Source organism: Mastomys coucha, unplaced genomic scaffold, assembly GCF_008632895.1.
Source record: "Mastomys coucha isolate ucsf_1 unplaced genomic scaffold, UCSF_Mcou_1 pScaffold21, whole genome shotgun sequence".
NCBI lineage: Eukaryota > Metazoa > Chordata > Mammalia > Rodentia > Muridae > Mastomys > Mastomys coucha.
The window spans coordinates 2256587-2282483 of record NW_022196904.1 but is presented as its reverse complement, the minus strand read 5'-3'; the positions used below and the strand labels follow the sequence as shown (position 1 = coordinate 2282483).

The 25897-nt window shown below is 49.3% G+C and overlaps 1 protein-coding gene across 8 annotated transcripts; it reads right to left on the bottom strand.

Annotated features, from left to right (window-relative positions):
• Positions 1-7475: 7475 nt before the first annotated feature.
• On the bottom strand, positions 7476-25805 carry Epn1 (epsin 1). 8 transcript variants are annotated; one of them, XM_031385220.1, is made up of 12 exons: positions 25544-25805; positions 23974-24077; positions 22165-22497; positions 15674-15923; positions 12789-12913; positions 12356-12430; positions 11689-11772; positions 10436-10739; positions 9945-10055; positions 9724-9807; positions 8243-8500; positions 7476-8082 (listed from the first exon to the last, which is right to left on the bottom strand). In XM_031385220.1, exons 3-12 carry the CDS (start codon positions 22390-22392, stop codon positions 7874-7876), a joined length of 1728 nt encoding a protein of 575 aa, XP_031241080.1. In that variant the 5' UTR covers positions 22393-22497; positions 23974-24077; positions 25544-25805; the 3' UTR covers positions 7476-7873. The 8 variants fall into 8 exon arrangements, with proteins under 8 accessions (XP_031241080.1, XP_031241076.1, XP_031241077.1 ...); XM_031385216.1 differs by having other exon boundaries at positions 9724-9810; positions 25544-25804; XM_031385217.1 differs by lacking the exon at positions 25544-25805 and adding an exon at positions 25383-25518 and having other exon boundaries at positions 9724-9810.
• Between the last annotated feature and the right edge of the window lie 92 nt (positions 25806-25897).

Here is a 25897-nt window from a genome sequence, read left to right as displayed (position 1 = left end):
GCCAAGCCTCTTATCCTTTTTTTTTTTTTTAATTTTTAAATTTTTTAGTGTGTATGATTACACACTACACACATATATGTGCTATAATTAACATTTGGAGGTCAACAGACAACTTGTATAAGTAAGTTCTCTCCTTCCACCACGTGGGTTCTGGGGACCAAACTCAGTTCATCGTGCCTGTTACAAGTGTTTTAACCTTCTATACCATATATCTGGCCTTCATTATGACATTTTCATATATACTTTTTGTTGATTCCACAATCCTTATTTACTCCAAACCCTCCTCTTTGTTCTTTTTGTTCCCCCTTTTTCCCCAATAGTGTTCTGAAGTCCTTTAATGACTTTAACACCTCTAACACCTCATGTCACCTTAATCATCCTGTCTTCAAATACGACCATGTCCTGAGGTGCCGCCTGACTTTGGGGGAAGGCTCAATTCAGTCCACTACAGTGTCTGCTTATACATGTACTGAGAGGTTGCTCGACCTCATATGTTATCAAGATGAGACAGAGCACCCTGGGGATGAAAGAATATATGAGAGAGCAGAATACAGACCAGAGTGCACATGTCCAGCTGGGAGCAGACTGGACAAGACCATGGGACATATTAAGTTCTATGACAATAAGACGTTAGCAAAGTGAGTTCCTGTCTGGATATATTACCCAGAAAGAGCTTACCCTGGGTCCTTGCAGTTTTCTAATGAGCCCTGCCTGCACCATGATAAGCTCTTGCTCCTTCTGTTGCACGAGTAAAGCCAAAACTCAGTTCAATGCAATAACTATTCTGGAATTAAGTTTCTCAAGATTCAGTATGAGACTCAGTAGTGCCAGGGTTAGAGGCACTGGCTTACTTCACCACACTGCCCAGTATTCTAAGGAACTAATACCCAGAATTAATGATGCCTCTTTCTCTTAGCTATGGATCCTAGATCTGAAGCTTTTAGATGTAAGCATAGAACCTGGAGCAGCTGCGAAAACCAGAGAATAGAAGGTGACCACAGGAGAGCAGAGCTCTGCAGAGCGCAGAAGACACAGGTGCAGGTCTAACGACAGCACAGCTGGGATTACAAAGAGAGACTGACTGTGCCTTCCAAAACAACATAGGCGGTAGCTCTTGCCCTCGGTAGCCTCCTAGGGTCTAATAGCACTTCTTGTTAAAGTTTAGCCCCTGTAAAGAATTAGGCTTCTTGTGGCAGTTTTGGTTTTGGAGATAAAGTCTGTGTAGCCTTGGCTGTCCTCGAGCTCACAGAGATCTTCCTGCCTCTACCTCCTCAGTCCTGGGATCAAAAATGAACACCACCTGGCTCCTATAATGGAGTCGTGAGCCCAGAAGTCTTCAGTAAAGGTATTTTTTAGATATGAAGAAAAGGGGGACAGCAAAGAACTGGAGTGAGAACAAGTAGCATTTCCGGCCCTTTTTCATGCAGCTACTCTTCCTCCATTGTCTTCTTTTTTTCAAGTGTGGCAGCCTCTGGCTTAACTGCTCCACTGAGTTCAAGAGACTTGGGACACTCTATTACCTTCTTCTGCTTCTTCGAAAGGAAATGGAATAAAGGCAAAGACATCCAAGGGGGTTGTGGTTAGGGCCAGGGAGGTGGCCCAACAACCGGAGTTTGATCTTCAAGACTCATGTAAAAAGCTTGACTCCGTGGGGCACATATGTAATTCCAGTATTCCTACTGAGATGCAGAAACAGGAAAACCGCTGAGAAGACTATGGGTCAGTTAGTCTGGAGTACACAACTCAGTGACAGACAGAAACAAAACACCCTGCCTCGACAAGGTGAAAGGCCAGAACCAACTCCACAAACTGTCCTCTGATCTTCACACATACATCAGAACACATGCACACCTGCAGTCCAACACATATACCCATTTTTTCACTAACAGAATAAAATGAAATGGTTATACCAGTGAGACAGGAGAGCTTGGCTGAGAAGTAAATGTCTCAAAGACCTTACACTCTGCAGCAGCTCTACAGTCTGAATAAAACCCACATGTCCCTAGGGGCCCCAGTATCACACCTCCATTGCAAGTCTCCAGTGGTGATCTGGAGTAGGCCACACCCACCCATAACATCATTCCCTACAACATAAGGAGCCCATTTCTCCCAGACATAGATGGAGTTCAGTTCTTAACTAAGGTTAAGATTAGGCTAGTCGTGGATAACTTGACTGGGCTGTTCAGAACACTCCATAATACAGAGGCCATTGTTACTCCACAAGCTTCCTCCCTACCGACCTCTTCCTTCGAAATACTTTTTGTCATAACTAGAGATTAAATCTAGGGCCTCGGGTATGCTAGGCTCTACTGCTGAGCTATGACCCTGTTTTTGCTCTTTCATTTTGGAACAGTCTCACTAAGTTGCCTGGGCTGGTGTTCCTTTTGACCCTCCTGCCTCTCTGGACAGCTGGGATTACAGTAGTGTACCATCTAGCCTGACACTGAGTTAACTGTGGTTAACTCCGAAATACATTGTTGGGCTGGAGAGATGGCTCTTCCAGAGGTCCTGAGCTCAATTCCCAGCACCATCTGGTGCCCTCTTCAGGCCTGCAAGCATACATGCAGGCAAAACACTATATACATAATAAATAAATCATTTTTAAAAAAAGAAATAACATTGTCATTGAAGTAGTGGGTCTTTTTTTTTTAAAGACTTACTTATGTATATGAGTACACTGTAACTGTTTTCAGACACACCAAAGAGAGGATTGGATCCCATTACAGATGGTTGTGAGCCACCATGTAACACCCCAACAGTCACTAGAGAACATAAATACCATTTTAAAAAATACTCCAGGGGAGGAGGGTTAATGGAGCTACACAAGGAACAAGGGTGGCCCATTATAAATTCTGAGAGAAACTAGGAATGGCAATAGGCCAGGTTGTTCTGGGCCTGATGCTATTGTCTCCAGGTCTCCATATTAGACCTGTTATTCTCTGGTACTGGAGAATGACTGGGCCCAGGACCTTTATGCATGCACAGCAAGTACTCTCCCAAGCTCATAATTCACTGTGTGGGCTCAGCAAGTGTGCTCCTAAGCTCATAGTTCATTGCGCTTGAAAGCATCCCCCAGTAGTTCAGTGGCAGTGTGCTTGCCTGGCACATGCAGGGGCCCTGCACTGAGTCTCTAGGTTAGATGTGCCACCTCCACCACCATGACAGGAAGCATAGTATTTTCCAGTAGTATTACCCAGTGGCTGCTAGGCAAGATGTGCCCACTGGTGTATAATGGCATGAAGGTTATAACTGCTCTGATTAGAAACCTGATCAAAAAGCCCATGGCTCTGGAGATCATAGGACCTAGAGGGGAACATACCACTGCTGTTTTGCTAAATGAGGATATTAAACTACTTTGAGTATTTATGCATATACCCATAGATTAGTGCTCCTTTCCACCTTAGCCAGTCTCTCTCTACAGGCCTCAACTGGTCTAAATGCTCAGAATCAGTGACTGTTGACTGCTCAGCCCTAAATGTGCCTTCTCTAGCACCCCCTCAGCTAGGTGCAGAGAATGATGTGCAGTACAGAAGAGTGGATGGAGAGAACAGAAGGCCTAGAAGGCTGCGGAGGAGTGCTGTGAAAAGCTGTCTTCTGGACAATGCACTCATGAACTCACTGTAGCCATGGCCACCTGCACAAAACCAAGCAGTACACATCCCAGCATGCAGCACTGACTGAACATATTAGCTTACCGAAACAGCAGCACACCAAAAACAGGGGACACAGAGGCGGAAGAGGGACATGTTAGGGAGCACCTACTCTACTGTGTGGGACAAAGGGGAAGATATAATCAAAATACATTTGTTTGCCGGGCAGTGGTGGAGCAAGGCTTTAGTCCCAGCACTTGGGAGGCATAGGCAGCCTGGTCTACAGAGTGAGTTCCACGACAGCCAGGGCTACACAGAGAAACCCTGTCTTGAAAAAAAAAAAAAAAAAAAAAAAAAAAAAAAAGTTCTATTTTTTCAAGGCAGGATTTGTTTTTTTGTTTTTTTTTTGTTTTTTTCCTCTCTCTCTCTCTTGTATTTATTTATTTTTCAAGACAGGATTTCCCTGTGTAACTACCCTGGCTATCCTGAAACTAGCTAGCTCTGTAGACCAGGCTGGCCTTGAACTCACCAAGATCTGTTTGCCTCTGTTTCCTGAGTGCTGGGATTAAAGACGGGTGCCACCATGCCCAGCCAACCTAAGTATGTTTTTTAAAATTTACATTTAAGTGGCAATTTTGAAATAGTGCTCTTTAAAATCTGCCAATTAAAGTGCCATGGCTAAAACATGGATCTACTTGAAAACAAATCTGAAGAATGTCAGAATCCTACAGGAAATGAGGGTTCCCAAGGGGATGGAGACACTTTGCAGGGGTGGGGGCAGTGGGCTGAAACCTCAGAACACAAGGAGCTATGGGGATCTGCAAACTTCTTAGAGCCAGAAGGTGGGCTCTGCAGCCACCTGGCCTGCTTACTTCTTTCATTGCGGTGCAGTCACCAGAGCCTTGTGCCAGTAAATCTCTGTCTACAAGAACCTGTGCTCAAAAAAAAAAAAGCGGAAGCATACCATTAGCAGGAAATGGAGGTTCCTGTTTTGTGCACAGTGAGACAGAGGAGGGTCAAGAGCAAGACTGTCTCAGGAATAGAGTTCCCGAATGGGAAGCTGCTTTGGCAGAGCAGGAGAGAACCCACATGCCCCATCCATGGTAGTACATTGCAAGGTAATGGTAGTTAGCCAGGTGGTGACAGAGTCCCTGGGAGCCAACCAGAGCTTACCTGTAAGGCAGATGAAATGCCAACCAAGCCAACAATCGCCCATGCCAAACCCAGTGCTAGGGGTATCCTGTTAGGCAAAGACCTGAGGTTTCAAGGAAGAGCTCCTGCCTGCAACCCAGGCCAGACCTTTATGGACCAAAACTTAGGAGAGTCTCTCTCACCCACTTTATTATCTAGAAGAGTTCTGCCATGGAGGGAGCCAGGGATTTGTCCCCTCCAGGCCCACTCTGGATATCCAGGTCAGAGAAATACTCACACACACACTCCTTCCCAACACGTAGTGTTCTCAACCCTGAGTGCTGAGTTTTAGTGATCTCTTTTGTCAGTTCAGCAAGAACCCCTCATCCTTTGACAGGGCTCTATATGCCAACCACCCCACTCCTACCTCCAAGTGATGTCTAGTCACCATTCAACAATGTGAGGGGGGACTTGTAGGGGAGCAACATTTCATGTAAATTAAAAAAAAAAAAAAAATCAACCCCAAATCCTATTATCTCTATCATTTTCAACCCACAGACCCACCATTCACAGTAGAGCCAAATCTCTCTGCCCCACTGCAAGACCCATTCACAAGAGTCCCCATAGTCGCAGGAGCTTGATCTTTCCTAATAAATAATCTTCTCTGTGTGTATACATGACACATGCAGGTATGGTATCCATGTGCCTGAACACGTAGAGGCTGGCAGTAAACATCAGATGGCTTCCTTGTCCACTCTCCCACTTCTTTAAAATGTTATGTATACATAGGTGCGTGCACGGGCAGGGTGGAGCTCAGGACAATACTGGATGATGGTAAGAGAGATGAACAGGCCTTAGACTAAGAGCATCTAGGGAGTCTCCTTTCCACTCACCATCTCTTGGCAGAAGCACTAGGAGTACAGACACACACTTCTGTGCATACCTTCTGTGAGTTCTAGATGTCTCAACACAGTTCTTTACACTTCACATGGTAAGTCCTTTACGACTGAGCCACGTCCCCAGCCTCAAAAGGGTCTTTCATGGAACCCAGAGCATACCCATTCAGCTAGGCTGCTTGGCCAAGAGTCTCCAGGGTGTAAGCATCTATGCCCCACCCACCTGCTGCCCTTACTAGCCCGATGGGATTAAAGACTGCACCTTGCTTTTTCAGCTGGGTGCTAGAGGCCTGACTGAACACTTTGCACAGTACTCCACTGAGCCTCGTCTCCAGCCTAGGGATGAGGTGTCGCTGCTAGGGGAGCTGGTGCTTAAGCTGACTCATCTTGTCATGGGGATCACTACACACCCAGGTGCTGAGCCTCCATGGCTTCCTTTAATGGCAGCACCTGCTAAAACTCTGCTGGCTGGAATATTCTGGAATAAGGTATGAGACACAATCTCTTTGGGGTCGCTTTGTATTTCAGACTGTAAGGAAGATGCAAAGGGGAAATGCAAAGGTTGTACGGTGGCTACAGAGCATCAACCCTTACCCATCAAACTGGTTTCCTCCTACAATAGATCAACCAACCACAAAGTCATTCACTCAACCCACAGATAAAGGGGCCCTCCTGCCTCACCACCCAACCAAACTGTCCTAGGAACTCCTCCCCCTGAAGCAAGGGACTAGAGCAAAGGGGCTTCAGGAAGCTGCAGCGGAGGAGAGTTGGGTACACCCAGAGCACTCCTGGCTGGACTTCTCAGCCAGGGAGACACCTATTGAACTAACTTGACCCCAACCGAGCACCAGTACCCCTGTACCCAACCTCCTTAACTATGGGGTGTCAGCCACTTCCCCCATCCACTTCGACCTTCCCATCACCCCTGGTCCTACAGGAGGAACCAGATGGGGAGCGGCGTGCTCCCTGTTGTGAGTGCCAGTGGCCACTCCTCAGCAAGTAACAGTCCCTAACCAAATATAACTCATCTCATGACATTTTTGCTCTACAGCCTGTATGGGGTATGGGGTACTGCCCCTGGAGCCATCTCTAAGACTCTCATAATGCCCTTGACTGCAGTCTCCCAGGTACATCCTATCTTCTTTGGGGCGGGGGGTGGGGGGGTATCTTTAACTGGCCTGGGTGCTGCTCTAAGGCTCCAACATGCTAACAAATGTAATGGTGATGTAAAGGCCCTCTGTGTCATTATGAGCCTCCACAAGAGAAGTGAGAGTTAAGTATCACATCTGTACTGGTCTGACTCCCACTTGGCCTTCAACCAATGCAACTGTTGCCCAGGAAATGAAGCCAGCAGTCAGGATCTGACCTGGGGAATAATGAAAGACCCCACCTAAAAGGAAAACCCAGGAAGCATGGTAAGACACTGTTGGCAAATGCATTCTATATACAAGCAGACAGGAACACCTACCCACTCAGGCCACCCAAGATTCATTGACATAGTTATCACATGTGGTCTAGCACATGATAAAAACACATAGCAATGGCGAAGATATGCCATCTGGTGATCCACTGGGTTTAGCCAGCAGAGACTAATAAGGCTTCCAAAGCATGATGGGATGAATTAGTGATACCTGTGTAGGACTCAGTGATGCCAGGACTCAGGGCCACAGCTCAGGTCCTTCCCATCCTCACCCAACTCAGCCCAGCTCCAGGAACTGAACTGGGGAATTCAATGCTCCAGAAAGGTTGGTTCCCAGTTGATGTCAAGAAGTGACTCTGACCAAACCTTGAGTCTGCCCTGGAAGAGGGGCTTCTCAGGGACATGTGAACCATGGACGGGAATTTGAGGGAGCCACACCCATGAGAATTGCCATTTATTCCCGAAGTTGCCAAAATCATCACCAAGGATTCACCAGGGGTGCCAAGGGAACGAGGAGGCTCAAACACTGATTGGGGGTTGTCAGGAGTTTAGAGGGAGGTGGAATGGGTGGGGGAACCCCAGCTGTCCCTCCCCCATCTAATGCCACAGAAAAGGGTCCTCCTCTGGCCGGCTCCCCTCCCCATCCCCATGTCCAGTTTTTCTCAAGGGGAGGTGGGTTGGGGACTCAGGAAGAGGGTGTAGTGTGAGTGGGCCCCAGGAGGGGGAAGGGCACTGTGGGGGAGGGCCCCCCCATTTCACATGCACTCACAATACTGATCTCCCAGGGAGCAGAAACTGGGGAAGCCAGCTGAACCAGGCCTCCCTCCTACCCTGGATTATAGGAGGAAGGGGTTAGTGTTGGGGGCTGGGGGACCTGGGGGCATCATGGGGGGCAGGCCAGGGCCTCCACCAAGAGGAGAGATGTAGGTGGGTGGCGCTCCAGGAACTGGGGGCACAGGACTGAGACGGAGCTGGTTCAGGGTGAGTGTTGCAGGGGGAGCTGGCTGGAAAGGATTGGTGACAGAGGGGCCGGTAGGCGGAGCTCCTGCAAAGAGAAAAAACAGTCAGCAAGTCCTTGTCTGCCCCGTGTCCATGTCTTGGATACACACCCAGGTGGAGAGAAACATGCCTGCTCCATGAGACTTCTACTATCTAGGGACCGCAGAAGAAACCAAAAACACAGGAGCCCCACATTCCACACTCACCGCTTGGAAGGAATGGGTTGGAAGCCTTGGCTCCTGGTGGTGTGGGGCCTGGTCGGCTCACCAGCGAGTCCAGGTCCACGAGGGCGGCATTAGGGCCTAGGAATGACTCCGGAGTCTTCCGTGTTGGGGGGGTGGGAGTTGGGGTTGCAGCAGGTGGGGGACTCCCCACAGACTCAGCCAGAGATCCCCCAACCCCACTCATGTCGAATGCCCCAGGGCTACGAGCAGGCACCTCTCCTGCGAGCAACTCCAATTCCCCTGGAAAAAGCCAGGACAGTGCTCAGATGGACTGGCAGGCCCAGCCCTGAGTTAGGGGGAAGTGGGGAAAGGTAGGGTGAGGTCTCAGGAAGGGGCAGGCTGAGATGAGCCTGGACTAAAAACTGTGAGGATCTTATTGTGGTAAAGAAGTACAGAAGGAATGATAGAATCAAGGTATCAGGATAACCCACAGTGACGGTTCCAGGAAGTACAGTCTCTGAGGGCAGGACAGAACTGTCTACGGGACACCCAGTCTCAAAAAGAGTACTTCCCCCAAAGGAATATTCCAGCTGCATATGGAATTTTATAGTGCAGAAACCAAGTAGACACCCATAACCCTGGGATAGTTCATGACATCTAAGGGCTGGAGGACAAACTCTTTTCCTCTAGGAATTAACCAATGGAAGCACATCTCTGCAGCACAACCAGCACGTCATTGGAAGCTGGCTCATTGAATCAATCAGGAAAATAAAGTGAAGCCCAGTGGTGCAAACAAATAATCCCAGCACTTGAGAGACTTAGACAGGAGTATCACACATTTGTTCAAGGCCAGCCTGAGCTACAGAATATCGCAAGATCCTGTCCCCAAAACAAAACAAAAAACAAAATGGAAAAAGCTGGAGCTTAATGGAAAGGAACAACTGGGGTTCAATCCCAGTATAACAAGAAATGATACAGGGGAGTGTGGGGAATGCACCTGTACTTCCAGACACTTGAACCAAGGCAAAAGGATGACAAGCTAGCAACCTAGCAAAGTCTCATCTCAAAGGAAACAGTGACCAGAGGTAAGCAGACCTGTGTGTGGCTGTGAGTAAGACACTGACAAGGAGATGCAGGCCTGCTCTTGGGGTATTTGCAGTCAAGATGCACAAACCTACAGTCTACAGTCAAGGCAGGTGCTAGTCTATCCAGGGCCTCAGAGGCACGCAGTTAAACAAAAGACAACCCACCACACCCAACCCAAAAGGGTGCCCAAATTTCTCCAATTCCTATCCCCACTCAATAAATGATCCAGAAGCAAAAAGATGTCAGACAGGAGCATGTGGATAGGATGTCCATAGTTACACATCTCTCTGTGAAGAGGGGTGGCTGGATCTGACTCACTCTATCATGTGCATTCTACACCCTCAAGAACAGCAGGTACCACCTAGAAAAAGGCAGAGACAAGAAGCAACCAAGTATGGGGGCTCCTGGGGGGGTAGTCAGGAGGAGGGGTGACTCACCTGTGCTGCTCCCAGAGGTTGGCAGGGCAGTGCGGAGTCGGTCGAAGTCTGAGAACTCATCAGGCTCTGTGTCAAAGCCCCCGACTGCTGTGGAGGCCAGGATGTTGAGCTCAGCAGCTGTCTAGGGACTCTACCTCAACCTCCTCCACCCTCAGGACCCAGATAAATGGAACAGTCACATCAGGTCTGCCACCCTAGCCCAGCACAGGGCAGCCCAGTACCTGCAGTGCCATTGCTGCTGGGCTTTGCAGGTGAACCTCCCCAGGGGTCTGAGAAAGCCGGGGCAGGTGCCCAGGGGTCAGAAGATGGGGGTCCACTGACAGGGGCCCCACCTAGATGAGGAAAGAGATATACAAATTAGTAGCCTCCTGCTTGGACAGCTGCTGCCTCTCAATCTGTCATGGCCCAAAACCACCCAAACGACTAGCCCCATTCTCAGGCCCTTCTACCTACAAACATGTTAGCATTACTTAGCTAGTCAAGGGGCGGGCTAGGCCCACCCATACCTGCTCTCAAAAGTACCCTCAACTTCCCCACCACTTACCCCTCTACAGCCTTCCTTACTTAGCTTCTCACAGCAGATGCCCAAGCCTCTCCCTCTGCCTTGCCATCTCACAACCCCTTACTGTGCCCAAGGCCTTCCTTCCTAAAGAGATGGCTCCCCTGGGCCAGGGTTTCAAAGAAGAGTATGGTGGTGCTCGGTGGTGCTCACCATCAGAGCTTCCCCACGGATCAGGTGTGGGCCCCTCTCCAGCTGCAGGAGCTGGGGTCCCACCCCAAGGGTCAACGGAGGGCCCTGTAGGGGCTGCAGGCCTCCAGGGATCCCCAGAGGCTGGTGTAGGGGCTGCACCACCCCAAGGATCAGCAGCGGGAGGGACAGCAGATCCCCCCCAAGGGTCTGAAGCAGCAGCAGCCACAGGGACAGCAGCAGGCACAGATGCCGGGCCCCCCCAAGGGTCTGAGGCCTGCGGAGGGGCCGGGGTTGTGAAGACATCAGCAAGATCCATGAGAGATGACTGTACGAAAGACAAGAGAAGGGGTATGAGACGAGAACCAGAGATAGAGTCAGCATGCCACCCACAGGTGGCTGTACCTCCTTCTCCTCAACCCCATTCTGCCTACCATCTATCCTCCCAATTTCCCTATCCTGCCTCTCTCTATCTAGGTCTTCCTCCAGAAGGCCCCAATCTACCTACTCATTCTCTAGCCCTTGTCTATTCCCTGTACAACAACCCCTGGGTCTTCAGAGTGAAGACAAAGGTGAAGCCCTCCTCCCTGCGACCAGCCAAACTGTAAGGCCTTCCCTCACCCACTATGTGCTTTGGCTGGATTTTTAAGCTGATCTAGCCCAACCCTCACCACAGCAAACCTTCCCTGAGCTTACCAGGTCACTCCAATCACCTCAGATGCCCTGCAGTGCACACCATGCAGTGCTGCCTGCCTATGGCTGCATGTCTATATGCAGACACTTAAGCAATGCCCTGGTATTCTGAGGGCAGGCACATAAAAGCAGCCAACCAAAGCTCTCATGTGACAGTGTCTCGATAACCCACAGAGGCATGCACAAGCACACAAGAGCCCGCAAGAGTGCGTGCACATGCGCACACACACTCACACACAAACACACACACTTCCATTGGTAGCCATGAGGCAAACAGTCTGAGAGAAAGGACACAGGCCATGGGAAGGCAGCTGGCCCAGCCCAAACAGGTCTTCCCCAAGTGGCCACACTTATACTCAGAGTATAAAGGGCAGAGGCAGAAACAAGCGAGCCTCCTACAGCCAGATGTAGGACCTCCCAGGCCTAAGGCCAGCCTGAGCAGACACTGTTACATATCGAGAAAACCACAGTGGCAAGAAAGTCACATTGGGGCTGGGGCTGGAGACTGCTGAGTACTTGCCTAGGACGTACAAAGCCCCAGCCAGGAGCTAGTGACCCAGAGGATGGAACACACAGGTGCTCACCTCTTCCTTGCCCCCAGTCTCCCTCTTGCTCTCCTCTATTGCCATCTGCAGCCTCAGGTCATCCCCACGTCGGATCCGCTCTTCCTATGGAGAGCAGAAGCAGCCAGACAGGTAGAGTTCAGAACACAGGCCATGGGAAGGCAGCTGGCCCAGCCCAAAAGTCCCCATCCCAACCACCCTCTCTCCCAATCTGAAAACAAAAATAAAAAAATTAAAATGAAATGTGAATGATGTATGGAATGGGGATGGGAATGGGACACCTGGGTCAAAGGTCGGGCAGGAGGCAGCGGAACTTGGTATGGTCTAGAGGGAAAGGTGTTGTGTGTAGGGTGCTATGAAAGGGGTGGCTGAACCTGGTTGTAAAAACAGCTTAGGAAGCAGTAGGACCAAGGAAGAGGAGGAGGCCCTCTCATCCTGGCCTGCTGCTGAGGTGCACGACCTAATGATACTTGGTACCCCCAGGTCTATAGCAGATCATCTGTAGCAGATCTGTCCTGGTGTCCACCCTGGGTTCTGTTTGGATCAAGGTTTCTACAACTAAAGATGCTAAAAGTGAATACACCTGTACTCGGGGGAGGTAGTTCAGGAAGGGGCAAGGAGTGAGGACCCGTGGACCTGGGCAAAGTGGAAGGAAAACCCTAAGGAAGGGAAGGGAGGCCACTCTGACCTTATCGTGCTCCTCTCGGCTCAAACTAAGGGCCAGCTGGAGCTGGACGTCGTCCTCGGGGCCGCAGGACGGGGGCTGGCGGAAAGAAAGTATGAGGGGCAGGGCAGGGGAAGCCAGAGCCAGAGTAACAGGCAGAGAGACAGGCCAAAAAGGGACAGAGGGCCACGGCTGAGCAAGATCAGGGACGGAGGAGACACTGGTTCTCCTACATCGATAAAGATGGGCAGAGAAAGAAAGAAGCTGTGTGTCTGACTGTCAAAGCACAGGGCAGCTTTCCAGGAGAGAAAAGCTAAAGATGGAGGAAGCACCAGAACAGAGAGATACAGCAGGAGCAGGGAGAGGAGCAGGTGGAGAGTGAGGAGGGCGAAGCGGGCGAGGCATGAGGACAGGATGGCAACAGAATCGGCCCCTCTCCCTCTCCAGTGCCCTGTACCTGGTCAGCCTCCTCCTTGCTCATAGCCAGAGCCAGCTGGAGCTGCAACTCCTCCTCTCCGCTGCTCTGTGGCCATGCCTGCTCTGCCTCAGGAGGTGGTCCAGAGCCCACAGCTGCTGAGGAGGCTAGAAACAGGAAGACATTAAGACACAGATGGACCAGAAACCAAAAGATGGGGACCCACAGCCAGATGTGGGCTGCAGCACAAAACCCAGCACAGATCCCCTTTCCCCAAAATGGCCTCTGAGGGCCAAACTGGGAGAGAAAGTTATGGAGCCAGAGTCCAAGGAGGGACAAAGGCCAGCCCCATGCTCAGAACAGCAAGCTGCTAAGGGACAACCAGGGTGCTGAAGGACAGGCTAGGAGAGCTCCCAATAGAGCAGACAAGGGCCTCCATTTCCAGGCAGAATTGTGGCCCTGGCAGGAACGGCTGGAACATAAGAGGGAAGGCAGTATCTGTCCAGACTGTGGAGACCAACGATGGGAACAAGAGCCTTTGGCGTCAGGAGAAGGGCATGAAGACAGGGGGGAAAAGCCACATTAAGGTCAAGAGTCTGGCTCCACAGCAGAAGAGAGAGGTTGATGGCGCCAAGAGGAGGGCCGAGAGACCCCAGTTCCTATAGTCTGCATCTTTTCATCACCTCCTTCAGCCCTGGCACCATGCCCTGGCACTGTCTACAAGCTCCATGGGAGCTCCTGGTCCCCTGACAGAGCAGGTCTCTAACCACTGCTCCAGCAGTAATCCAGAGAAGATACATACACTATAGTGAGCTGTCTGCTCCTGACCCCAAATCACTTTCACCCTAAGATAGATCCTGAAACATCCTCATGAGGTAGGTGCTGGCAACCCATACCTCACTGCCAAGCCTACACTGTACAAACACCTTAAGGCTCCTGCCGAGGTTGCATATAGTGACACTGAAGACCCCACTTCAAACTTTACAAGGAAATGGGCATCACCAACAACACAAGATCTTCCTAACCACCCAGCTTCAGGCTCCCTGTGGCTTCCAGCCCTTTGCAGCCCTCTCCAACTCCTGTAGAAACTTTCCTCTCCCTCCAAGCAGTTTGCTCTAGGACATGGGTCAGGAGACCATGGCTGATGGCCAAAGCTGGCACTTTAAACGGTTGAGAAAGAAAATGAAAGAACATATCAAGACATACAAAAATCAACTTAAGCCAAGTAGTGATGGCGAACTCCTTTAATCCCAGCACTCAGGAGGCAGAGGTATGCAGATCTCTGAGTTTGAGTCCAGCCTGGTCTACAGAGTAAGTTCCAGGACAGTCAGGGGTACACATGAGAAGCCCTGTTTCGAAAAGCAAAATACAAATGAACAACAACAAAAAAAATTCCAATTTCAGAGTCCATGATAGGAGCGTGAGAAGCATGTGACCCAGCTCATCTGTGTGTGGACCAGGTGATGTATGTGCCTCAGGCTCCTGTGTCAGCAAAGCTCAAGGCACTCAAGTGTCTGGCCTCTCTGGAGCTTGGCCTTTCTAACAACTAAGAAACCCTCCTTATAGAAACTAGGAAAATGGCCTAGTGATTTAACATACTTGCTGCCCAAGCACGAGAACCCAAGTTTGGATTCCCAGAATAACCTAAATACTAGGTAGACTTAACAGTTCACTCGTAATGCCAGCCTAGGGAGACAGAGACAAGGGCCGGAGCAAGCTGGCTCAAGGCTAACATACTGGTGAGCTCAGGGTTTGACTAAGACCATGCATCAAAAAGAACAATGTGTAAAGCTATCAATGCTGGGCCTCCATACAGATGGCTGCAAGTACACAGCCATTTGCTCACATGCGCACTCCACACACTCATATGCATGCATACCACACACCTTCCACAAACCCAACCAGGCATGTTCCTTGCTACAGACGTCCCTCCTCAGCGCAGCCCAATCCTGTATCATGCCTTCTATTCCTCCCTGGCAGGTTACTCCTGGACCTCCTCGGGTTCCTCCCCTCTCCTGTTCTCCCTGCTTTAAGCTCCAGTTGAGCACGTCCCACAGTGTCCTCACATCTCTGACCCAAACATCAGACAGAAGGTCTACAGTTAGAACCAAGGTCATAGACTTTTGATTCTATCTGCCCTGGAAGGTCCAACCCAGCTCACCCCCAGGACAGCACTACCCCCTACCCCCACAACCACCTGCAAAATCGGTGTTCACAACTGTCCTCCTATAGTCTCCCGAACTAACACTTCCTGCTTCTCCTGCCATGTCCCTCAGCATGAAACAATGAAACCTCTATATAATCCAGGACCCCACACATGCCACTGAACATACCACTAGACAGATCACAGCCTTATGACACAGTACATGCTCTTTCTTCATGCCACCTTCATTTCTTTTTAAATGCTCATCAGCACCCACTAAACTTGAATTCACCACTTACAACAACATTCTAAGACCTCAAAAAGTAGACTCACAGGCCATCCTGTCAGCCACGGTGCTGGCCTCCTCTGGGACTTACCACTACCCTTTAGCTAGAGGGACAATCTACAGAAGGCCAGACTAGCAGCTCCATCAGGAGTGAGCACACATGTCCCCATCAGGGGCTGACCTAACCCTGAACCTGGGGAGTTCCAAAGCTCAAGCAGTCTAACAAGATGTGGGCAGACCTGTCTCAACACTCCAAAAACCAAGATAGGAGTCAGGGACTCTGTTGGCTGGCTGCCCTCAGGGTCTGGACACACTTGGGTCCAAAGGAGGCATTCTGCAAAATTTCAAGCAAGCTGAATGAAATTTCTAGAGTCTAAGACCATCCATCACACAAGGCAAGGGAGGATAAGGGTGGATGAGCCGGAATGGGCCCACAGAGAGGAACAGAGGACAGACCCTAGCTGTCTGGGACTTCCAGGAGTGGGAGAGAAACCTCACCCGTGGCAGTCTGTGCCAGTTTCTCCTTGGTCTTGAGCGCGTGGGCGCGCTCCTCCCGAAGCCGATCCTCATCACGCAGCAAAGCCACCAGCTGCTTGGCCTTCTCCCGCACATTCACACCCTGGTCCTTGCCATCACGGTCCACATACTGGAAGTCCTTCAGCGTCTGCACAGCATACATGTTCTCTTTGCACTGTTGTGATACACGCTCAGAGCCAGTCTTGATGAGGTACTCCATCAATGTCATGGCCTGCAAAGTGCAGGTACACCAGTCACTGACACTGAACTCAACTGGAAAAGAGACTAGAGGCTGAGGAAGCATTTGGGCCCTGGGGCAGCTGCCCACATTCAAGTCTCACAATCTACTGTCTGTCCACCCAGTAGAATGTGGAATGGACCTAAAAAGGAAAAAAGTGGGGACACAGACTACCATGAGCCACACACTGTGTTTGGCCAGAGAGACCAGGGACAAAGGCCACACAATGTATGCTCCCATGGATATGAAACATCCAGAAGAGACCAATTCAGACAGACAGAGGAGACCATGGGTTGCCAGAGGATAAGTGTAAATGGGAAATATTCAATAGGGTCAAAGAAAAGTTCATCCACCAGCCAGAGGTGTGGCTACAGGCACTGAATATACCAGATGCCAATGGACTGCTCACCCCAAAGAGCTGACTGCTGTGCATGAGCTCTATGTAGTTCAGTAACAATTAACACAGAAGACAAGATGGCAACCACCAAAGTAGCCAATCAGGGCATCATGTAGGACCACAAAACACACCCCATATCCCAAAGGCAAAATCTGAAGCAACAGAGCCAAATTAAAGTGCAGGAAGTCTTAAAGATGAGGAGATGGCCTGATGCTAAAGGAATGAGGTGTTACAGGAAGGAGCCTTCTAGGCCCAGGCTCTCTCAGGAAGGATAAGCACCCAAGCCAAGCCAGACACCACAACACCAGGAATGACAGACCAAAGCAAACCAACTACAGCTCAATAGTATCTCTATTGTCTAATATGCAAACAAATTCCATTTTCAGCAAGATGAAATTAAAGTACTTAAGGAAAAAGAAAATAGTAATTGTAACCCAGTGGCTAGAGTACTTGTTGTTCTTGCAGACAACCCTAGTTCCATTCCCAGCACCCACAAGGTGACTCACAACCATATATATTCTAGTTCCAGGGGCCGAACACCCTCTTCTAACCTTGGTAGGCAGTAGGCACATAAGCAAGCAGTCCACACACATAGATACAGGCAAACAATCATACACATAAAGTAAAATAAAATAAATCTTAAACAAATGAAACAAATAGCCAACCCAAGGAAAGGCCTGTTTCCAAAGCAATGTCATGGTCATGGTCCCTATAAGAATCTGAAAAAGGTTTAGTCACTATCCAAGGAGAACAGTACACCTTAGGTTTATGCAATGGCTTCAAAGACTCCATGGAGGCCCCCCCAAAACTCAAACTTCACAGGAGTGAATGAAATGAGAAGAAATGTGACAGAGAAGGCAGCCATGGGAGATAAGCACTATCTACACAGTGAAATTTGCTATAAGATACTGTTGCACCCCATTAAAGTTCTGTAATAAGGAAGACAGGACAGGACAGAGACACAGTGATTTCCTATACAGCCCACACTGGCCTCAACACTCACAGTACTACAGCCTCAACCTGAGGACTGAGATTACAGGGATATGCCACCACCTGACTTTGGAAAGGCTTTCTGACAAGTATTTACACCTGATCAGTTCCCAGCTGGCCCTGGCAGTGTTTACTCTCAGGGGAGAACTATTTCTATGCATGGTTACACCCCAAAGGGAAAGGCAGAGAGGCAGTGCCTCCAGCCCTTATACTTTGGAATCCGGAATCTTCCAGATTGAAACCAGAAAGACACTGCACAGGGACACATCTGAGAATCCAATCAGAAGGGAGTTCTGCCAGCAGCCATGCAACCAGGACAGGGGCAGAGTGTATAAATTACTCCACCTTACTGAACATGGTACTTTGTGCCAGATGGTTATGAGACACTTTCATCCTTGTAGCTCTCTGGACTTTGGAACTGCAGCTAAGACTACGAAGTAGGAAACTGCTCAAATACCCAGGCACAGTGCCATGCACACAAAAACTGTTGCAAATACACTGGGGCTATCCAACAGTAGAGTGTCAGAGTATCAGTGACACAGCTGCTGTATGTAACCCAGAGAAGCAGAGGTCATTGCCCCAGGACTGGTAAGCAAAGCAGGAGACCCCAAAGAGCACACACTACTGGTGCCATACCTAAGGAGTTCCCGAGGATACTTCACAGACATTCACAGTGCCCCAGGGGAAGGGATGTCGTGAGGAAGCCTCCTAAGAAACTGAACAAGTCTTCCCCATCTCCCTCTGGAAGGAGTCTCCAGCAATGTGCACAATCCCACAAACTCATCAAGTTAAAATACTCATGCTTTAGTCACTCTACTTTACCTCAATGAAAAACTTGGATTTTTTTTTTTTAATGCAGACAACTGAATGATCCCAAATAGATAAGCCATGGAGCTTGTTAAATTTTAAGTCAGTTCCGCCAAGAAAGTACTCCTATATTAAAATGAACATTTAAAACAGGGTTAGCACCTTTACCTCTGGAGAGAAAGATCTCCGTTTTCACACTGCACAGTCTCTGACCAACTACTCCAAAGTGGTAGCTGCAGGGGCTGGGCTGTGTTCCAATAAAACTTTACTTACACAGCAGGCAGTGCACAGGACTGACCCAGAGCCTGCCCTCAGCTGACTTCTGCTTAACATAAAATAAAGACTGGGGTGCAACTGAGACCTGTACCCTCTAAGAACATAAATCAAAGGGGTGGATTACAGGTCTCCACTCCCAGACTGCCAGGTCCCTAAAGCACATTCTCCACAGATTGACTAGACCTACAAAGTGTCACCAGGCAGGGATGCACAAGCAGGAGAGACCAAAGAGTGAAAGCAAGCAGGACCAGACAAACCACATGGGTTAAGGACTTGCAAGCACTCAAAGCCATGCCCAGCGTCCCAGGAACCCTGCCAGGGCACCACACAATCAAAACTGCTCTACTGATGTAGAATAGCTATGAAAAGCACATTTGTCAGAACTCAGAAGATCATGTCTAGAAAGGGGAGATTTTGTCTTTGTACCATATTTTGGTAAATCTATCTTTAAAGAATCCATTAAAAAAAAAAAATCATTCCAAGTCAGGCATGGTGGGGCACAAGTTTGAGGCCAACCTGATATACACAGGGAGTTCCAAGATAGCCAGGACTACACTTTAAAAAAAAAAGAAAAAAAAATCATTTGTTATCTCTCTGTGAGCAGTCTGGTAGCCTCTTTTAGGAAGTCTTTTCTGTCTGGTCCTTCACCAGCGTCTCCAAATACAACTGGCCAACTACAACTACTTGCCCGAGAACTGCCTAAAGTCTGGACTCCCAGTAAGGCCAGAAGCAGAAATGAACCTGGAAATCAGGATTCCCACTCCCTCAGGAAGCAGCCTCCAGCTCACCTGGCCTCAGAAGCCCATTCACATGTCTTGCACTCCCCTGCCATACACCACCTCCAACCACTAGGAAAGCTTTCTCCAGAACTCCCCAGCCCTAACTAAGACCACCACATTGTTCTAAGCTCCTGGTAGCACAATCTCAGCCTCTGAACAGGAGGATCTGCATTCCAGGGCCACTCCACATTGGCCTCCCTGTACATCCATCCCCATTGAAGCCCTGCAGCCCTCCTCCTCCACACCCTCAAAGACGGTTTGTTTAGCACTGGTCTGAGGTCGGGGACCCCTATGGAAGAGTTAGGGGAAGGATTGAAGGAGCCCATAGGAAGACCAACACTGTCAACTAACCCGGACCCCTGGGAGCTCTCAGAGACTAAGCCACCAACCAAAGAGCATACATGGGCTGGTCCGAGGCCCCAGCACATATGTAGCAGAGGACTGCCTTCTCTGGCCTCAGTGGAAGAGGATGCACCTAATCCCTTGGAGACTTGATGTCCCAGGGAAGGAGAAATGCTGGAAGGCACCCTCTCAGGTGAAGGGGAAGGGGGAAAAACTGTTCGAGAAAGGACTGGGGGCGGGACAACATTTTGGATATAAATAAGTAATTAGTAATAATTTAAAATCCAAAAAAAAAAAAAAACAAAACAAGGGTTTACTTGTGACACTGGGCCTTTCCCCAGTTCCCAACAGAGTAAATGCCACCTTGCTTTTCATTCTAAGTTCAGTAGGGAACTGAATCAATGATTAAACGCAAGTCAGGATCAATGTTGGTGTGTTGTGATGAGCATGAAACAGCCCTCTGTTCTCTACATTAGTGCATAGATGCTACTACTATGTCTCCTCATCTTGAAGCAAAAGAAACTAGCCTACCTTGACAGGAAGTCTCTCAGATAGTTCATGACAGTGCAGACATGACAGCTGATGCCTCGAAGCATCTATCTCCTGAGATAGAGAGCAGTCCCTACCCTCCAACCCCCGAACCAGAGAGACATCAAGTACTAACACTCAACCCACCTGGGGCGGAGTCAGAAGAGACCCATCCCACAGAAGGTGGTCCAGCGTCCTTAAACCCTTGCTCTCTTTCTTGTCCCTCACCTCTTCCTCCCTCTCTACCCTTGCTGTCTTTCTTGTCTCTCACCTCTTCCTCCCTCTCTACCCTTGCTCTCTTTCTTGTCCCTCACCTCTTCCTCCCTCTCTACCCTTGCTGTCTTTCTTGTCTCTCACCTCTTCCTCCCTCTCTCCCTCCCTTTCTCCTCTCTCTACGTGGCCATGGCCACCCTCTGCTTCTTTACTCTTCTCCCTCTCTCTGCCTTTCTACAATAAAGCTCTAAAACCATTTAAAAAAATAAAAAATAAGGTGGTGCAGCCATCAACCAGCCTGCTGCCCCTCAACCAACACTGTAACTCGGCCAGCTCACGCCAGGCCATGCCCTTGGCTCCTCTGCTTAGCTCCTTAGCACGAAGGTGTGGGAGACACTGGCAGCACCCCCACTCCCCAAGAGTATTGGTCAAACCTGAAACCAACTTGTTCAGTAATGCCCTGGATGCATTTCCTTCTAAAGAAATGTTTGAAATCTGGGTACTTGACCGGGTCATGTATGTAACCAGACCACAATTACCAAACTTTCACACCCATGTGCCCTCTGACCCAGCAACTCTAGTACCAGGGAAAAAAAGCACACCAGGATATTCACAGCATCAGTTTTGCTTTAAAAAAGCAAGACACTACCACAGCCTAGAAGTGCAGGTCTGTAACTCCAACCCTTGGGAGACTGAGAAGGCCCACCAATCCAAGGCCTACCTGGATTACACAGCAAGTCAGAGACAAGCCATGACAATTCAGCAAAACTGTCTCAAAACAACAGGTGAAAAGTGTGATGGTGAGGATGTAAGCGATAAAGCAGTGTTTGTGTATGTGAAGGCCTGAGATTTAAAGCCCAGGATCACAAGCAACAAACACAACACAACAGTTTCCATGCCCCCAAAATTCCTCTGTGCTCCACTTTGTTATCGCCTCGTACATACAGCACTTGAAAGGCACTAGTCTGTTACCTGTCCCCAAGGCTCTACCTTTCATAACAACAGATCAATAAATACCAGCAAGTCTGACATCCCTATAACCTGGTGTCTCATGGGATGTACCAACATGCCCACAGCCCAGGGCCATCTGTGGATTAGAAGTACACACCTGAAAGCATGGACAAAGACAGCCTTTAGAAGCTAGGAACAGATGCAAAAAACAAAAAAAAAAAACAACAACAACAAAATCAAAAAACACCTGAAGCATCAGGAGCTACAGAGCTCAAACCTGTACCTAAGACCCTACCTAAAAAAAAAAAAAAAAAAAAAAAAAAAAAAAAAAAAAAAAAAAAACAACAACAACAAAATCAAAAAACACCTGAAGCATCAGGAGCTACAGAGCTCAAACCTGTACCTAAGACCCTACCTAAAAAAAAAAAAAAAAAAAAAGAGCAAATATATATGCCTGGGTACTGACACAGAACTCAGAACTCAGAAGGCTCACTACAAATGCTAGGCCAGCCTGAGCTACACAGAAAGACCAAATAAGTTTAGGAGAAAAATCTTCCTGTATAGAATTATCTATACCTTCTTGTCATTAATTATCCCCTTAATGACACAGTATGACACTATGTTATACACCATTTGCACTGTACTACGTGCTGTAAGCAATCCAGAGATTCTTGAAAGACACAGGAAGATGTCACCTGGTCATTCACAAAGACTGCACAATTTTACAGAAGATCCTTGACCATCATCAGACTCCGGAAAGTGGAAAACTAGGAACCAATGTTCCAGGAATGCTGAGGACTCAATCTGTTGCCAAGAGATTGAACATAAAAGAATAGTCTTCAACTACTCCCCATCTTGAGAAGGGGAGTGGGCGGGAGGGAGATAGCTAGGCAAGGCACACCCTGCAGTGCTCCAGTTCTACGGCCCCAAGGGACCACACCCAGGTGCTGACCTTGTAGACGTGTCTCCAGTTCTTGCCGTGGTCATTGAGCCGCTTCCAGATCATGCTCATGATCTCGGAGAAGGCCACAACATTGTAGGTGAGGTCAGCAATCTCTGACATGAGGGAGCTGGATGGGCCCCAGGGATCATTGCTTGTGGCCTCCCGGACCTTGATCTCAGCCTCTGAGTAGTTGTGGACGATATTCTTCATCTGACGCCGCAGCGATGAGGTCGACATTGTGCCCAGTAGTGGTGTCAAGGGGCACCAGCCCCCTGGGGCATGGAGAAATGATGAGGCGACTCACAAATGGAGACCGCAATGGACGTTGGTAGATCACCACATCTGGGGGCGAGGGGGAAGAGGCTTTGGAAACACAAAGGAGACATGGGGCCAACCAGCACCCAAGCTGCCCGACCGAGCCTCCCCCCTACAGGTTTCCCACCACCCTTGAGGGGAAGGCAAGAAGCTAAGTGGCTGAGAAGACTCCTTCCTGTTAACCTCGGAGTTAAAGTTAGCCCATCCTTTTTTCAGTTCCTCAAGCAAGCCTAGCTTCTTCCTGCCTGGGGCCCCAGATCACAACGCAGAGCATGTAGTGGTAGGTCAGACACTAACTCGGCCACGTCTTAACAGGAAAGGCCTTTAGACCTTAGATTTCTCTAGGACAAAATGAAATGTTGCATATGTGATAAGGGTCTACTAAACAGGTTTCACTAGAGGCCGGCCAGCTCTCATGGGGGCACCCTGTCCTGCCCTGTCCTGCTAACAAACTCTTCCTCCTTCCTCACCAGATTTGCCACACATCCCCAGGGTGCTGCTTACACGAACTCAAATGTCATTGTCACTGTCCTCAGAGGGGCTGCTGTGAGTGGATTCTTGTAATTTTAAAGTTACTGGTCTGATTCTGAAACTACGGTTGACCTAAGACCCACAGTGGTAGAAAGGATATTTGTTTGGTTTTCTCTACAAAGAAGCTGGCTGGGGAAAACCATTCAATCAACTGTGCAGGAAAGAAATGGAGAAAGGAAAGAAAGAAAGAGAGAGAGATTGAGGAGAAGAGAGGGAGAGGGAGAGGGGGAGAGAGAGGGAGAGGGAGAAAGAAACAAGCAAACAACCCTGGGACAGGAGTCATAGCAACAGAGGTCAATGATGGGATTTAAAAAATGGTAGAGAGACAGAGGAGACAGCTTGAGGCTGAGGGGGGGTTGGGGGGCTGCCCAGGGACTAGGTGTCCCAAGGGTAGAGAGGAGGCTCAAGGAAGCAGAGAGATAAGAAATGTAGGAGTCTCCACTAATGGACACCAACTTTGCCATGAGGCACATATTATCTCATTTAACACTGAATGTAGACAATGGCCTCAAGGAAGTTAAATAACTTGGTCAAGGTCACATTATAAATGCCAAAGCAGACTCAACAATCAACCTACTTTACCTGCACAAACTTTATTTTTCAGTGGGTTGAGGGGAGGGTGTGACTCAACATCTCTCTACATGGCCTAGACTGTCCTGGAACTTGAGGAGATGAATCCAAGTGTCCCTCCCTCCCAAGTGATGGGTTAAAGGTGTGTGCCATTAAACTCATGCATTTAAATTAACCTAAATAAACTAACCTGTGCTATGACCAGCTGACAGAAGCATCAAGGGCAGAAATCAAGCAAATGAGGAAAATATTAACAAGCACTTCCACGACCTTTACACCTTCTAGGCACCCATTAAGTCCTTTACGCTATCAACTCAATTAATCCTTACATAGCCATGACTCACAGCCACTTTACACAGGAGGGAACAAGGGCACATTAGCACCTTGCCCAGGGACACACACCTCACAACTGGAGCAGCCTGGGTCCAGAGTAGACTCCGATCACCAGTCTGTGCCTCTCCAACAAGCCATGGAGGGAGATTTACTGAGCCCTACCATGATCCAACCTGAAGGAAGACATAGGTGAATGGGAGAGGCTGCTCTTTACCTTGAATTCAGGCCAGAGAATGGAGCACCTGCAAACAGGTATAACTAGGCAAAGAGATTAAAAAAAAAAAAAAAGCATCTGGGTTCCCAAGTCAGGCCTGGACAGACACCAGAAGACAAACAGATGTGACAAACACGAGAGAGAAGGAGGCAAAGAGTGAGGGGGGAGAGGGAGAAGGCACACAAAAACTCAGGCAAGAAGAAAGCAATACAACAGGCAGAAGGACAGAAAGACAGGGAGCCTGAAACAAAACACACACATGACACTCGGAGCTCAGAAGGAGGAATGGGAACGGGAGGTTGGGAGGAAGGGGGCAGAGATTAAGTTAAAAGAACACAAAATTTGCACTCAAATTCTGGCCACATAAGCAACCAGCAATACAAACCTATGACTCAGTTCACCTAACTGTGTAACGAAGGGATACTACCCGGCAGGCCTGTGATTAAATAAGATGGGTACATAAAGGACTTGGTTCAGTGCCCCACAAATAGTAGGCGCTCGGTACCCCTGGCTATTATTATCAGAAAATAACATTTCCAAAGGATGGCATCAAAAGACGCACTATCCTAACACCAACTACCAAGCATGTTCAAAAAAACATACTAGATCTCACAAATGCTGCTGAAAATGAGGCAATTTTCCACATTTGATTAATTTAGAATTGCTTATTAAGCAGTACAAACAATATAACGAAATTCTCCCAAGGGGAACTCAAAAACCTGGTATCAAAGACTAAGCGAAACAAAATCTCTAGTAACTAGAGCCACTAGTAATCACATGCTTAAACTCCAGGCCAGACACTGTTAGGCACTTTACCAGCACCACCTCCAATGCGCAGAGACCCTGTAGTGCAGGAATTATGAATGCTTCCGTTTAGAAGACTAGGAAACTGAAGACCAAGGCAAGCAGAGGGCTCTGGATTCCACAGCCAGAGCTACTACCAGAACACCTGAGACTCAGAAACCTGGGAGACACATCCTAAACCAAAGCAATAGGTTCTTAGAAAGGAATTTAGGGCCTGTGGACGACAGTAATGACCGGGAGAGAGAGAATGCACCAGAGGGAGACGAGTCTGGGGAAATGAAGACACAGAAACCCAGAAAATACAAGCACTGCATCCTGACAGGAACAGGGAGCGATCCAGGACACAAACACCCAGCGCTCGGATCTCCAAACCCTTTTGTACAAACACAGAAGCAGAGCAACATAAACAGCAGGGCCAAGCGAGACAGGGACACTGACAATCCCAAAAAAAGACACACACCGGCAGGCAAACCCGACCCGGGCACAGCGGTACAAAAGCAGCCACAAGCCATCAGCGGCTGGAACACCGGCTCCGAGGCTGGCCGGACCCGCGCGCGCCACGGCCCAGGCCGGAACACCGTACTTGCCGCGACGAAGGCCAGCATTGCGCCCCTCGCTCACCTCGGCCCGCTTACACCGGGCTCCCAGGGGTCATGACGGTCAGCCCCCTGCCCCCGCTCGGCCTCGGTGTCGCGGGGCGCGCGCCGGGCTGCGGGAAGCAGAAGTGCGCACGTGCGCACGCACAGACGCACCGAGGGCCGCACGGCGACGGCCCCGCCGCCCCGGCGCCCGGGAGGGGCGCGGAGAGCCGGGCGGGGGAGGGGAGCCGCCGAGCGGACGGGAAGCAACCGAAGGTGGCGGCGGACCGGAAGCGGAAATGACCCCGCGCGCCCCGCCCTCTGCACTTCGCCCGGCAGCCTCCACTTCCGCGACCAAACCCATCCGGGCATCATTTCCGGCGCACGGGACTGCGTC

Bases quoted from the DNA above. Each gene is read 5' to 3' on its own strand.
- Epn1 (XM_031385216.1), bottom strand. From the start codon at position 22,392: ATGTCGACCTCATCGCTGCGGCGTCAGATGAAGAATATCGTCCACAAC. The intron at 15,924-22,164 runs GTCAGCACCTGG...TGCACTTTGCAG, and splicing joins ACTGGAGACACGTCTACAAG to GCCATGACATTGATGGAGTA. The intron at 12,914-15,673 runs GTGAGGTTTCTC...TCCTGTTTCTAG, and splicing joins ACTGGCACAGACTGCCACGG to CCTCCTCAGCAGCTGTGGGC.